Source organism: Anoplopoma fimbria, chromosome 3 (assembly GCF_027596085.1).
Source record: "Anoplopoma fimbria isolate UVic2021 breed Golden Eagle Sablefish chromosome 3, Afim_UVic_2022, whole genome shotgun sequence".
Classification (NCBI taxonomy): Eukaryota; Metazoa; Chordata; class Actinopteri; order Perciformes; family Anoplopomatidae; genus Anoplopoma; species Anoplopoma fimbria.
Genome location: NC_072451.1, coordinates 4,379,731 through 4,395,915, shown reverse-complemented (window position 1 = coordinate 4,395,915; position 16,185 = coordinate 4,379,731). Strand labels below are relative to the sequence as shown.

The 16,185-nt window shown below is 40.3% G+C and overlaps 1 protein-coding gene across 1 annotated transcript in view; it reads left to right on the top strand.

Annotated features, from left to right (window-relative positions):
* The first annotated feature begins 4,656 nt into the window (after positions 1-4,656).
* The window catches only part of LOC129088951 (rho GTPase-activating protein 12-like), a 53,746-nt gene continuing 42,217 nt past the window's right edge, over positions 4,657-16,185 (top strand). Inside the window, 2 exon segments of the mRNA XM_054596236.1 lie at positions 4,657-4,829; positions 11,387-12,137. Coding sequence (XP_054452211.1) covers positions 11,460-12,137 — 678 coding nt within the window. The 5' untranslated portion in view covers positions 4,657-4,829; positions 11,387-11,459.

Here is a 16,185-nt window from a genome sequence, read left to right as displayed (position 1 = left end):
CCCCCCCCCCCCACTCCCCACACTCCCCACAATTCTCATCATGACTTATATCTTTTTCTCGTACTGGATATAATAATAATAATTATAATTATAAAAAAAAAAGACAATAATTTTCATTTACAAAAGGCGAGATTAATATTTGCATCCAGCGAACCAAACGCAGTCGTGAGCGCAGCCTCGGCGAGCGAAACCAGCGACGCACCTCAAACGTGGAGCTCCCGTTTCGTTTTTTTTCTCTTTGCACAGTCTGTCGTCATCCGTCGTCCTCGTCGTGCGAGTAGTTCTGCACTGTGCCATGCTGAATGTAAGGGTAGCCAGATCCCGTTTCAAAAAAAAAACAACAACAAAAAGATACAAACAAATGAAAACACAACCTAAAAACAAAAAAAAAAGACCAAAAAAAAATAAAAAGGTGACCCTACCACGAGAAATAGCTTGACCCCCATAGGCTAACCTCTGTACATTTCATCATTGCTATTATTGGTTGTTAACCACACTTTTCTCTGAATAGATTTTACATGCTACTTTAAAGGAAAGAGGAAAAAAAAAAAAAAAACTGTATGGTTTTGAATTGACTAGATGGCGTCGAGCACTGCTGTTCTGTCCGGTCTTGTACAGATGTAAAATTGGCACTACTGCACACGCTTCCCCAGAGAGAGGAAGAGAGAGAGAGCGAGAGAGCTGTATGGAAACAGCAACGGGGAAAGGACTCAAAAGAAGGATGGAAAAAAATAAAAGAAGCCACAACGTGCGACGGTGTACTGTAGATGTATTTAACTAAATACCTGTGGAGGCCAATTGTTTTTATCATTAAGTTAAAATAAAACCTATACTCGTTATTGGTGACTTCATGAGAAGGATGTAAAGAATGTAGAAAGGAAGGAAGAGGATGATCCGGTTAACACGACAAACTTCCACCTTTTGTTAGCATAGCCTATGCTACGTAGCTAAATGTACTGTTTTTACTTCTCTCAGTGGTTAATAATGCTGTGTTGATGGGCACTATGTACATCTCTCTGCACATTGGAGCGCATAGTCTGCAGGCATATAGACTGAGATAACACACACACACACACACACACACACACACACACACACACACACACACACACACACAATGCTTGTCCTGTCCTAGCTGGGTCGCTGTCACTCATCTCCAAAACCTTTCTTTTGTTGTTTTTTTTTGTAGTTGTAACTGTTTGATCCCTGTTATGATTTCGTTTCAAGGGTGCCTCGCCTCCTGTTCTTTTATTTGTTTTTGTTTTTTTTGTCTTCTTTTGTCCTCCCTCACGCTTTGGTTGTTGTTTCTAGATTTAGGACCTGTAACTGTACGTGCCCCCCTTTTGGTTGTAAATTTGCAGAAAAGCAAAGTGGTTTTGCTGGGTTTTATGTACTGTATCGCTTTCATTGTTCCATAGATTGTGTCGGTGCTCGTTTGGAGAGTGGGGGTGGGGGGGGGGGGCGGGCGGGTCAGTCATTGGGTCAGACCTTTGCTGCTGATCAGCCAGTCAGGAGAGCAGGGTCTAAAATTGCACAACAATCTTATCAGTCATCATCTGGAGGAGGGGTTTATTTAACTAAATCTAGTCAGGGGTGTAGGATTTATTTAGTGTTTTAGTGTCTTTTTTTTTTTCTTTTGTGTTTTTAATTCCCACCACATTTTTTTTTTGTTTGTTTGTTTGTTTTTAACCCTGTAGAGCCCCAACTGCATCAGCAAAGAGCTTGTTGTGATTGTAACCCCAGCGTGACAACAACAAAAAACATCTTGTGCAATTGCAATACACTGTTTAAAAAAAGAAATACACTGAATATCAGTCGACTGGCAGGTGTGACCAGGGTGTGCTTGCAGCGGTAATCCTGCCATATAGAGTCAAAAGTCCCCCCCCCCCTCTTTGCTGGCTCCTGTTCCGCTTCCTTTCGGCCCTCACGGTATTTTCTCAGCGAGGACTTCTTTTATTGCCGGTTCTAAAAAAAAAAAGCTGAAAGGTGACACAGGACTTTTCCTAAAACGTAAGAAGAGTCACTATCGTACTGGACAGTAAACGCCCTCTAAATGCCGGAAGGCGACACTTGCATTAGTAGATAAAGACAAAAGCCTTTTTTTTTTAGAAATAAACATTAAAGAAACTTTCTAGCTACTACATTTGTGGCTTCGACTAGTGGAACAAATCTAGCTTTAAAGGGGAGGGGGGGATTTTGGCTTTCTCTCCTAAGATGTCAAACTAGAACTTTTGTCATCTTGTCACAGGACAGTCGGGTTTAACAGCACCTCTTCACAGAACCTGCACTCAGAGAAACACTCCACATGTGGCTGTTTGTGACTGGAGCAAATGGAAGCTCCCACAGCCCTGTAAATGGAACCGTTTGTTGACAGCGAATAATTTAGGCAGTAACGATTCCTCCCCCCCGTATCTATGACAGGACAGTGTTTGGCGTCTATCGAGATGGTTTATTCCCTCTGTGTAATCTTCAAGATTAGTTAAGAGTTTGCAGCATGGACCTCAAAACGTTTATCCTTTGACCTTCCACCAAAACTGGATATGAAATGGGGGGGGGGAATTGTTAATCAAAAACTAAAACAAACAGGGAAAAAAGTTGAGATGTTAACTTAAATTGGAGCATTAATTCTAAATTTGCAAAAAAAAACAAAGTGTAGCCACTTTTTTTATTACTGTGTAATAGTTGGGTCAATTTTTAAAGGACAGTTTTGAGGATCCACCAGTGGACAAGGTACTGGATCATTCCTGGAGAACTGGGGCACAAAGAAAAGCAGGGCTCTGATAGAGACGGAGATGAGAAGCTCATGAGATCACAGTTTTGGATTGATTGCATGATGTAAATGTATGTGTGATTAAATAATTATGAGAAAACACTTGGATATCTCTTTTCGTTTCTTTGTGTTTGTGTAAAGCTTCCAAATTGTTTTGCAGACAGACATAACGGTGAAGTGGTGTCACGCTTACAAATGGGTTTTCTGAAATCTGATATTATTCATTTTGAAGAAAAGTGATTATATTTCTGTGTACATTTTGCCTGAGCGTGTTTTTCATGGTTTGGTTAAAGCTTCCTAATTCCAATTAAATTAAATGTTAATTCTAAAACATATAATAACGTTTAACTTAAACATTATTTTTATGCGCACATAAATCCATGACATTTGAGGGTGTTAGTTTTTGAAGTTCAATCTCAGCTTGTATACATCTAAAATAACCTTTGCTGACTAATTCCAGTATTCAAACACACATATTTGATCCCGCTGCCATTACGACATAAAAGCAAGCTTTCAATCTAGAGCACCTGGCTTTAAAATTCTAGTGTCAATATATATATTTACAATTTTTTTCATGTTATTCCCATGCTATTTCCCTGGTTTCCACTAGGGGCATTGCTGCTGTATTATGGAGCAATGAAGTGTTTGATTCAATGCATCTAAATCAATGGTCATCAATCATTGACATATCCCAGAATTAAAAAAAATAGCCCTTGCATTAACTATACAGGGAATAATTTATTTTTCATGAATGACAACAGTGGAAACGCACTGTCAAGTAAAAGGTTATAAATCTGAAAATGTAACTATTTGGTATTTATTATCGAAACTAATGTTGGTTAAAAGATTTAATTTGGTGATAGTGGAAAATAATATTTAATTACCGGTAACTTGAATTAACTATACAGAAAATCATTTATTTTTCATGAATGACAACAGTGGAAACACACCGGCAATGAAAGGGTTAAAAATCTGAAAATTTGAAATTATTTGGTATTTATAATGGAAACTAATGTTGGTTAAAATATTTAATTTGGTGAAAGTGGAAAATAATATTTAATTCTGTTGCATTGTTATTTATTTTTTTATCCCACAGATTAGTCTACTAGGCTAATCCGCCGCTAAAACTAAGATTTTTATTTTTTTGTTTAACAAATGAAACACAATCAACATTCAAGTGATGGTAGTTTTATTGCATCAGTGGAGAAAAAAATGTAAAACAAACATTTGGAAAGTTACCATTATATTTATTTAAATAGCAGTTCCCATTTATAACCACAAGGGGGCGCTGATTCCTTGTTTGCGTCCCTTAACACAGAGTACAATATTAGACAGGAGCTCTCACTCTGATTCTATTCGCACTCGAAATATGGAAACGCATTTTAATGAGTTAATGGAAATGCTTATAAAACATGCAGTACCAGTCAAAAGTTTGGACACACCTTCTCATTCAACTACTTTGAAGAATGTAAAATATAAAACATATTCTGGTTTGTTGAGCATTTGTTTGTTTACCACATAATTCCATAGTTTGGATGTCTTCAATATTAATCTACAATGTATAAAAAAAATAAGAAAAACCATTGAATGAGAAATTTGAAAAAGTCCAAACTTTTGACTGGTACTGTTTATGAAATATTGGGTCTGATATTGCCTTTGTAGCAAAATGGTCACTATGATGTTTAGTATCTTATATATTATATATATATATATATATATATATATAGTATACCATTTTGCTACAAAAGGCAATATCAGACCCAATATTTCAAAAAAAAAAAAATAAAACCACTGTAAAAACAATTTGTGATGCATCTTTTTTCCAATATACGATCTTTGCTTAAAAAGGTAGTTGTCAGGAGTCCACACGGGAGCGAGCACTGCTGTGGATTACAGGGACGAGCAGGAGCGACGGGAGCGAGCGCTGCTGTCCGACCAGAAACCTGACAAGTAGTGAACCAGGAAAGTTTGCTGGATTTTCTTTAAAAACTCACTTTTGGATTGTGTTTCTTTTTAACCCCCCCCCCTCAGGAGGGCCCCCACAGAAGGTAGGTCAAAGGTGAGCACGTGTTTGGGACACAGGGGAATGTTTAGCAGGGAAGCTAATTAGCTAGCTGCTGTTAGCATCAGATCAGCTCCTGTGAAGCCAGACAGATGCGACCCCAGAGAAGAGCTGTGGCTGCAAGGTGGAGCTGCTAAACGTGGATGTAACTCAGTGGAAACACTCTGACAGGCTCACTGAGCATGCACAACAGTACTTCTGCTGTGCAGGAAGTTTTGTGGAGCTGTCAGGGTGCAGCACAATGCAGGGGAAAGGTCATTTTACCCCCTTTGGATGTGTGCTTTAATGACAATAACATGAGGAATGTGTCAATGTATCAGGATCAGAGGTTTGGAGATGTGTTTTTTAAGATGGGACCAATCTTGGGGTTTGGATGTTAAATTATAAATCACAGTAGAGCTGTTTTGATGTTAATTTAAGTCACATATAAGGCAAAAAAATACAATATTTGCTAGAGTAATGTCATGATTTGCTGCTTTTGTTGTGGTGAATTACATATGTTTTGAATGTAACTCAGTGGAAACACTCTGACAGGCTCACTGAGCATGCACAACAGTACTTCTGTTGATTATGAAGTTTTGTGGAGCTGTCAGGGTGCAGCACAATGCAGGGGAAAGGTCATTTTACCCCCTTTGGATGTGTGTTTTAATGACAATAACATGGGGAATGTGTCAATGTATCAAGATCAGAGGTTTGGAGATTTGTTTTTTAAGATAGGACCAATCTTGGGGTTTGGATGTTAAATTATAAATCACAGTGATGTTAATTTAAGTCACATATAAGGCCAAAATAACAAATATTTGCTAGAGTAATGTCATGATTTGCTGCTTGTGTTATGGTGATTTACATATGTTTTGATTTTGGACCTTTTAGGAATAGAAATATGTCCTCCTGATTGGACAGTTTCTGCACAAGTAAGTTAGGTTAGATTATCAACATTGGCATGAATACATTCTCTGTTTATTGAATTGTTTGAACGCTATACATCCCAGCATAGTTTCTTTTTTCTTTCTTCTCACACATAGTTGTGATGCAACCTCCTTGGTATATTTACCAGTAAGTGTGAGTAGTAGGCTTGACTGGTGATGTCATGTTGAGTAAGATGTGTGTCTTTCCATCAAGTGTTTAACCCCCTCTTGTCTGCTCTCCTCCCCACAACCGAGTGACCTACCTGCCTCAAAAAACGTCCATTTTTTGTGTGTTTTTACTTTATTCACATTTCTCTAAGACGGCCTTATTAAGTGAGCTACAGCTGGCTGTGGTTTGATGAAGTGTGACAGATTGTGGTGACTGACTGGTCCTCGGGGAGTTTGATTTATGAGCAAAGTCGTCCCTAACTGGGACAGCCTGTGCTGAATCCAGGCTGTTTTTGGGGGAACGTGGACCTATATTTGGAGTGACTACGTGTGAAGGTCACAGTGCGTTTTCTCGACAGCCTCTGCTAGTTACTGATGTTACAAATTGCAGCTTCAGATTCCCGTTCCAAAGGCTCTGTTGACCCAAAATCACACAGATATGTCTCTCTTATGAGCCAAGCTGATTCTTGTTTGATGTCTGTCTCTAAATCATGATAAGTGAAGTGAGTTTTAAAGAAACTGTTGACTGCCAGTTTTGTGTAAGAATAAGATCTTTCTGGAAAGACATGCTGCCTTTAAGGTTTAGCAAAAGTCATTTTTCAAGCTTTAAGCAGCTAAAACTCCTTCACTTATCATGTTTTAGAGACAGACATCAAACAAGAATCAGCTTGGCTCATAAGAGATTACTTCGTTGGTAGAGGGGGGGGAAATAATAGCTTTGTTTCTGAATAGGTGACCTTTTGGCTGTTGTGTTTACGTCACCGTGTGAACATTTAACATGTGCTTAGTGAACCTGAGTGCACTTATCTGTAAATAACTCCATAATGGGAGAGAAACGGGCTCTCTCAGAGTAACTACTAACTCTGCTAACTAGCGTCATGTGAGACCCGATGACGATCAGTCACTCTGCTGCCTCACTTCTCCGTGTGTTTCCGTGGAAACCTTTCATTCGTGTAACGTTGGAAAAAAGATATTTCCAAGGTGCTGCTTTCAGTTTTGCTGAGGCGGGAGAAAGCGGGAGGGTGTGTTTCCTACATGCGCTGACAACGGCAGATTTTTTTCCACCACATAACAGTTGAAATAGTCCCACACACGTTTCTCCTGCTACCTTTCCATCACATCAGAGTCTTCAGCCGAGTCCCTGCCATCATGTGTCGTAGCTCTGGATGATTTAATTCTTCTGACCCATCCCATCCCCCCCTTACATGGTAAATCTTATTACCATCACAACAGTTACATTGATAGGAAGACGAAACACGCAGGGACGCACCAACGTCGTTGCCAAGGTGACCGGACAGTCCCACAGCCAATAAGAACGGAGAATCGGAGCCTCGCTCTGATTGGTAAGGTGGTTCCTCTGATTTTGCTGATTGGACTCTGAGACGATTTGTGTCGTCCGCTAAGTGGCCACCGCTGATGCTGGAGCTTAATCAAGGCAGGGATAAGTGAAAGAGACGTAACGGCCTCCATGCTCTTATCCTGCTAAACACCTTTCAGTATAATGAAGAGGAGCAACCTGAAAGTCTTCATCAATTTGTGTGTCGTAAGCTCGCATTTTTGTTTACATATCAGCTGTAATGTCATGGAAAATTGGCTTTTAATTTTATTGTACAGTACCAGTCAAAAGTTTGGACACACCTTCTCATTCAACTACTTTGAAGAATGTAAAATATAAAACATATTCTGGTTTGTTGAGCATTTGTTTGTTTACCACATAATTCCATATGTGTTCCTTCATAGTTTGGATGTCTTCAATATTAATCTACAATGTAGAAAAATAAATAAAAATAAAAATGAAGAAAAACCATTGAATGAGAAGGTGTGTCCAAACTTTTGACTGGTACTGTATTTTTTGTACTTTGTGTGTTTTTTTGTTTGTTTGAGTTACTTTTTTAAATCAACAGCTGTCAGACTGGTTTGTGATTTACCTAAAAACGTTGGCAGGATATTGAACGAGTGGAAAAAAAAAATTAAATTTCTTTTTTAAAAAAAGCCCGCGGAAATGTTGCACAAGGGGGGCAGGAAATTAAAAGTTTGTCCATCTGCTGCAGGGACTTAAGTCTCGATATTTCCCAGCCTTTTTTCAGCGACAGGTACTTCTAGAATGGAGCCTCTGAAGATTGTTCTTTGCTGTTGGGTAGGCAGAGAAAGTCTGGCCCACACATTTATTATTCCCAGACCTCCAAAGGAACAGGATGTGGCACGATTGACCAAAGTGACTCTGTGCAGACTTATATGCAGTGCGTCACCGTGACAGGTTGTGTAATGAAGCATTCAGTAAAACAACGGGCACTGTTACACCTCACACCTAACTGTACATGATGTTAATGAGGGAAGTGTTGCTGCTCAGTTATGGGTAAAAAAAAATAAAAAATGCTAATTCTGATCATTTTGATTGATACCTGATTGTTCTTATTCATCATGTGATTCATAAGAATGGTTTATTATCCACCTCAGCTGGATTAGATGGAAACAAAAGGAGCGCGGCCTTCCTCCAGCCAGCTGAATTAGCGGGTCACGGGTTAATGGAGCTGGCTGCCAGTTCATGTCATGATATGCCCGTCAGCCAGTCTAATGCTTCACCAGACCGCCTTGTGTTGTTACTGCGAGCTGTGAAATTGGCATCGGAGCCGGTGTTTGATTTCATTTGGCAAACGGACGTTGGGTACAGCCAATAGATTTTGGGTGAGATTTCCCACAGTGCCTGTTCGCCCCAAAACCAGCAAACGTAATCCGCGATGATGTCATCCCTGCGGTCACTGTATCAGGAGTAATCCAGGATCTGTAATCACACCTAATCACAGATCTTCATTAAGCTAAAGCACAACTGGTGAAGAGAAACGACACGTAGTAATATTGGACAACAGCTGTCTGACACACATTTGCCGGCTTTAAAGTGATGCGCTCGTTGATCGAGATGCATCGGAATCCAACACCAGATAATGAAAAAGGACGGCAAAATAATTCTCTTTTCAATATTATCTCCAAATAGATCCATCGGGATTTTGTCTGAGAGCCACAATCGCTGCACAGACTTGGCAGTGAAAGTGATTTGTTGTGCGGTCGGGTCGGCTCTGCGTCCGTGTGGCCATCATGTATAGAAAAGCAGAGAGACGGATGAAAATCAAGATGAACCATTCAAATCATAGTCTTGGTTTTTGAGGCAAAGTTCTGACTGGATGTGACTCACTGATGACTGACTGTAATATCCTGCTTTAACTGCTACTGAGGCTGTAGCATCCACTTTCTTTGTACTCTCCGTCTGGGGGTCAAATTTATTTTGACCTAATTTTCTTTTCTTTTGGCTATTATTTACATTAGATTAATTTAGAGAAGGCCAAAGTAAGCCCCTTATACCTTTATTTGTATTTTATTACAACAACGAGTGCTGTGTTTTCACATCTTTTTACTTTAGGCCTATGCATGTGAAAGTAGTAAACAGTAAACATTAAAACAAAAAAAATGAAGTTATTATATTCAATTGAATGTAATAAGCAAATGTCAAAATTATAAACACGGTGAAACTTGCATTTTGCACTGCGGTCTTGTTGGTCTGAATTGGTCAATAATTCATGTTTAGAGGAATGATGTTTCTATGAATGTACACAATGAGTGTCTGTATGTATGCTGTAGGACCATCCATGTTTCCATCCTAAGGCATTTGGCTCATGTTCTCTCCTGCAGTGGTTTTTCTTTTTTAACAGTCGAGCAGTTACAGGAAACTTAATTTCCAAGATTACTTGCATTCCAGGAAGCTGTTGTAATGAGTTCATAACTTGGTGTCATAATGCACCTCTAACACTGCAGCAAGGGAGTGCTGAATGCATATTACAAAAAAAAAAGATAAAGATTCTAGTAGGGCCATAAATGTGAGTATCGCTATTACACAACGTTTCACCTGGACTAACTCCAAATCCACAAAACCAGCGTGAAAATGAAGAAAACCTGAATGGGTTTAATGAGAGGGCCGATGCTACGCTGTGACGTAGCGAAAGGTCAGTTATTTATCGTAGCAGGCCTAACAGTGAACACACTAAACAGAGACACACAGGCAAGATTCAAATCTTTGAACTCTTAAGCTTATTAGAGCATGAAATGTTTCTTTTTTTCAACTTGCATGAGTAACAACGGTGAACAATCTCTTTCTATCAAAATAGCCCATGCACAGAGGTAGCCTGAGGCGGTATATGACAAGATCTCACAAGGGCAAAACCGTACTCTAAATGTGTCTTTATTGCCCCTTGGATATTTATTATTAAACTAAAGTTTTACCCTCAAAGTTCACCACATATAGGACGTGCCTTTTAAGTAAAGTTTGGCTCCATTACATGCTTTCTTGTTGTCGGTGTCAGTGGAGTTATGAGCGTTTTTTAAATAACATTTTAAGATATGAAGCTTCAAAGCTCAGCTTGCTCAAGGTGTGCTGGAGCCTCACCTCATGTTGTAAGAGTGTGTGTTTTGTGTGTGAGTGTGTGTGTGTGTGTGTACACATGTGACTGCAGCTGGAAACACATGTGACTGCAGCTGGAAACTATGTGTGTGTGATTTGACTAATCTCTGCGCTCAGAAGCAGAATGCCTCAGTGGCTGCTGGACTCGCTGTCCTGGTCAGACAGCGTTAGACGGACAGAGTCAGTTAGCACAGTGGAGGAAGACGAGCATGTGAGTCACATTACTGTCTCTGCTCCTTCTGTCGGACAATATGTGCTGCTCTGAAGCCTTTCAAGAGGAGTAAAGCGCCTCAGTTTGTACTTTAAGAGGCTTTAAGTCATCTTTTCTGATTTATGAATACATTACTTAAGTTATAAGATTGTTATATACCATTTTATAGTTTATTTTTCTCCAACTTTTTCATCTTTTATATATGGGAAGTGGACCTGATTTACATCAACATCGATGTACAGTAAACTTTTATTTGAATGCTAATGACAAGTTGTACACCTAGCATAGCACAGACTAAGTTCACAAGCATGGTGGGACATCATAAGTAAAGGACAAAAAATGTATATATAGTATAGAAATGTAATAATACAGAGAACAAAGCCCCCCCCTCAGCTATCAGCCATACGTCCTCGGAAGCACCTTCCAGAATATATTGGACATTCTAGGTACCAAATATTCTAGGAATGGAGTCCATATATGATATTATTCACCAAATCTAGCTCTAGATCAGTTAAAGGTTGATTCATACACAATGTAAGACTGTTTTTTGGCTTTTTTCAGATCAGTTTTAGCAGCATAAATTAACACATTTTTAGATTTATTTATATATATAATTGGGTAAATATGGGGAGAGAAGGAGGTGAATTACATGTAAGAAATGTCCCCAAGGACTTTGAGGTCTCTGATAATCCTCTGTTACACCAAAGAAACACCTTTAAGGCCCCAAGTATTGATTAAATCATGACTGTGGAACATTGAATGTCAAATGGAAATGGATTGGATACTCACTTCAGGTCTGTGTTGTTTTCCCTTCCAGCTCTGCTCAGGAAACCATGCTGAAAAACATCTTCCTTTTGTGGTGAGCTGCCTGGTGGACAGTCAGAGGCATCATGGCGGAACTGCCTATTGCCCCGGGCGAGGTCTACATCGAGGTGGACTACGACTATGAATACAAGTCCAAGGACCGCTTCATCACCATCCACCAGGGCGAGTGTTACATGCTGGTCAAGAAAACCAACGAGGACTGGTGGCAGGTGAGGAAGGAGGAAGGGACTAAAGCGTTCTACGTACCCGCTCAGTATGTCCGCGAAGTGCGCAAAGCCCTCATGCCGCCTCCTAAAGCTCTCCAGCCTCCTTCTGCGGCCGCTGGAAACTCACCTCCACAAAGTAGGGGTGCACTCTGGGTAAAGCCAACCAGTCTGGATCTTGGACTCCCAGTGAGCACCGAGAACCTTCACAGACACGAGTCCAAAAATCAGCGCTCGCCCTCCGCGCGCAATGCCGCCTTGGGGCATTTCAGCCCCCCCAGTCAGCGCAGGAACAGCGACAACCATCAACCCCCCGGCTCTCCCAACGACCACGACCGAGGTCTGGCCGGAGCCCTCCAGCCTCCTCAAAAAGCAAGATCCAGCACTCTCCCCCGTTCCCGAGCCCGATCCCCAGACCTGGAGCGAGCCCCGCTGGACGTGGACAACACCCAACACTCTGACTCCGCGGGGGAAGAGAGGCGCACCAACGACTCGGAGTCAGGAGACGAGCTGAGCAGCAGCTCCACTGAACATCCTCAGGTAAAAGCAAATTTCAAAGAAATGTTTCCGCAAGGGCCGGGGCGATACGGAGAAAATCTAATATCACAATATTTTAGAGGAAATACGACGATATCGATATTTCAGTGTGGAAGATTTTTACGTTCACAAAATGTACAGTACCAGTCAAAAAGTTTGGACACACCTTCTCATTCAATGGTTTTTCTTCATTTTTATTTTTATTTATTTCTACATTGTAGATTAATATTGAAGACATCCAAACTATGAAGGAACACATATGGAATTATGTGGTAAACAAACAAATGCTCAACAAACCAGAATATGTTTTATATTTTTAGATTCTTCAAAGTAGTTGAATGAGAAGGTGTGTCCAACCTTTTTACTGGTACTGTAAATGCAATGAGATTTTTAAATGAATGATCACCAGTAATGGAAAAACAATAACTTAGTGGATTAAGGCAAATAAAAGAACAGCTAGAACAGTTTGGTATGTTCTAATAATTACATCCTGTTACTGTTACGCAGCCTTTATACGCACTTTCATATTATGATATCCAAGATCTAAGACGATATCTAGTCTCATATCACGATGTTTTTATATAATATCGATACCTTATCCAGCTCTAGTTGGTGCTGTTGAATGGTTGAATACACGTGAAGCTCTGCATTCATCTTGGATTCAGGATCTGTGTTGGTTTAGTTACACTGTCAAAGGCTTTTAACACAACACAACACCCCCCCCACAGCCATCCTGAGAGGAAATAGTCTGGGAGCCACATATGAATCCCCGTTTCAGACCCCTGTTAATGTTCCTAAACAGCTGTTTTATGATTGTGATCCCCATTCAAGCTGTGGGGATTATTTACAGTTTAACGAAATAAAGAAGTGTAATGAACCTGTACTAATAGTGATTATGTTATTTTGGACTGTTCCTATTAGAGCAACAGCAGTAGTCTGTTTTGGTGTCTTCATTCAACAATACAAAGCTTCATTTATTGTGTTGGTATAAAACGTTGAAAGGGGTTTTGTGCAGTTGGCTCAACTTTTTTTCCCCCCCGTGTTATTCATAAAAAAACATTTGTGTTTAGGTGATCTGACCTCTGGACCTCAATCAGACAGCTACTGAGGTTCAGACAAACTCGGCCTCAGTGAGCCGAGGCAGCTGATTACTTGTGAGCCCGGTCAGTGTGGGTGTTTGTTCCTGGAATAATTAGCTCAGTCTGCGGCTGAACAAAAGCCAGAGAGAAAATAGAAACTGGGTCTGTGTGGTGCTGCCACTGGGTGTAGACCTCCTCTTTTTGTGTGTAGAAAGGAGGGGATTGTAGCGTAAGTTGGGTTCAAGTTACGCATGAATATAATGGTGCTTTTTACAGTTGGTGGAACTTTGACCTGAATGAAAACAAGTAGTCATCAGGCACAACTATTACTTTGCAATGTTATTTTGCTTGATACTTGAATTGTACATATTTCTATCAGCTTTTGCAGAAGTTTATCCTCTTCTTATATGCGGTGACTTTGTCTTTATGCTATTACTGCAATATAAAAATGATAATAAGAGATTAGGGCCAAGACTCGGAGCCTTCCTTAAAAAAAGAAACAGCACACATTTTTCTAGGACCATTTAACAAACACATTCTTGCACATTCTCAGGCTGTTTTAGCATAAAATATACAAAATAAAACCCACAAATTCTGGGGTGACCCCTGAAATGGACTTTTGGTCAGAGTATTAAGTATTAAACATATTGCATTCAGACTTCCACAGTGCTATCAAACTGAAAATGTAGGTCCACAAAATAACTCTCGCCTGTAAGTTAGTTCACTTGTCGCAGAAAGTTTTTGGCATACACTCTGTCAACTTCACGTTCTGAAGTACTGATTTCAGAGCGGTGCATCACACAATGACGTAAACCACTGACTCTGTACGATGTGTTGGTAAAGGTTATCTAAAAAGCGAGTGTATACAATTTCAAAGTCTGTATGTGAAAGCAGCTCAGGCCACAATGGAGTTCCTTCCTTCCCTCGGCAGCTGTGTGCCTTTTTAAAAGGCCGGAGAAAAAGGTCAAAGTGGTCCGGCTTGTTTTTGTTATCTAGAAAACCCCAGTCCAGCTTTGTCTGAAAGTAAACACTTTGTGATTTTTTTTTTTTTCTTTGTCATTCTGTGAGTCATTTGATCTGTAAGTGAAAATATAACAACAAATACCTTTTGGTCAAAAGGCTTTTCTGTTTTTTCTATCTTTCTCCGTCCAACTCTTTTCCGGGTAAAGCACTTTTATATCATGGAAACAGAAAGTGTTTATTTTTGGATGGTTGTTTAAATGTGGATACTGTTCATATATCAATGTCATGGCAGTGTAATCAGTGTTACTGTCTTATGCTATGTTGATTTAAAGCTAGAGTGCGGGTCATTTACATATAAATGAACGTCTGTTACAGTCAAGAGTTCACACTTTGCAGATCAAGACTACCGCCGCCAGGTAAAGCTCTATGTATTTAAGGAGTTGTGTAGTATCTGTGGTAACACTGCGCTCAGAACACCAGAAGAATGACGATTGTTCTCCCAGTGAAAGGTCTATTAACTCCACAACTGCTTTGTCACATGAGCAGTACAGGAAGTGCCGACAACCAACCTTGCTCACTCACCAGAGTTCCTCTGCAGCCGAGCGCTCTGATTGGCTCCTCTGTGATTGATTGATGTTTGCTCAGGTGTCAACATAAACCTGCAGAGCTCGTGTGAGTCAGAGGTGGTGATGTGAAACTGTCCCAGTATCAGTGGGTTGCTTGTTTGTTATTCCTCTGTCCTGGCAGCATGCTGCAGGTGACAACAGCTCAGATGAGAGTTATGACTTCCTTAAATATGCAAACTCCACCCCCCTCTCCTGTCTCTGCTCTCATATTCTCTCATGTGTCTCTTTTACTGCAGCGTAATATCTTTAAGTGAATAGGAAATGAGAAGGATTTTCAAAGCAAGAGAGGGATGACTGAACATTAGAGATGGGTATCGATACTAGTACGCTTATCGACACTGCTTATCGGTTCGGTTCTTTATCAATACTCTTATCTATTGTGAGAAAAAAGTCAATTAATTAAGAAAAGAATCAACATTGCTTTATTCTTCTTCTATTTAAACAAATAGGCTTTCTTCAGCAGCAATACAAGAAGTACCAACATCTTTAAAATACATTCACAGCTAAACAATTAAATAAGCGTTTCTTTTCATTTATTAGCCTATTCCTATGAGCAAACTCCATCCGGCATCGCTAACGTCACCTGGACGGCGGCACATCAATTGCATTCCTGCACATTTCTGTTCTGCTTGTTTCGCCAAATGTTTTGACAAATTGCTGGTATTTGTGACGAATAGTTATCAGCATCTACTGGAGTAAAACGTAGCCACAGTTTTGGATTATTTTTGTTCTCTCTGCCATGATGTGTTTTCTCACTCCGCCACTCATGCAAAGACAGACAAAGACAGACAAAGACACAGAGAGAGAGGAGGTTTGCAACGCTGCTGTTTTCCGCAGAGATCTCACTCCCTAACTTTCTAAAGTACCGATAGCAGAACCGTACTGAAAATACAACCAACGCAGCAGTAGTGTAAATGCAGAAAGTAGAGCGGTGAGTTCTCCAGCAGCCGGGCCTTGTTCCTTTATTGCCAGCTCGTCCAGCTCCCTGTGATGAACTCCTTGCTTACAGGCAGTAATGAGTGTGGCTGTCTGGAGAGCAGCTCTTTTTTTGCCAGGCTCTTATCTGCCACACTGTCCCTGACACTGGGGCCCACTTTGTCACTACTTTAGTGCCTAGTCGTCTTTCAACCGCCGCTGCTCTCCATCATCCTCCAGGTGTTTCTTTTTCTTTTTCTTGGCACTCTCTTTCAGGCAGTTAGATGGTGGGAATGTGATTATATCATCCATTTGTCAGCTTCAACAGACAGCTGAGCTGCTTTTTAAAGAGGTTGGGGGAATGTTGCATGTCCTGTTTTGCGGCCAAATGATTACCAATGTGCCAAAATGATTTCATCCAAATATTTCACACACTGCTGATTTGAGTTCTGATTATATCTGAGGGTC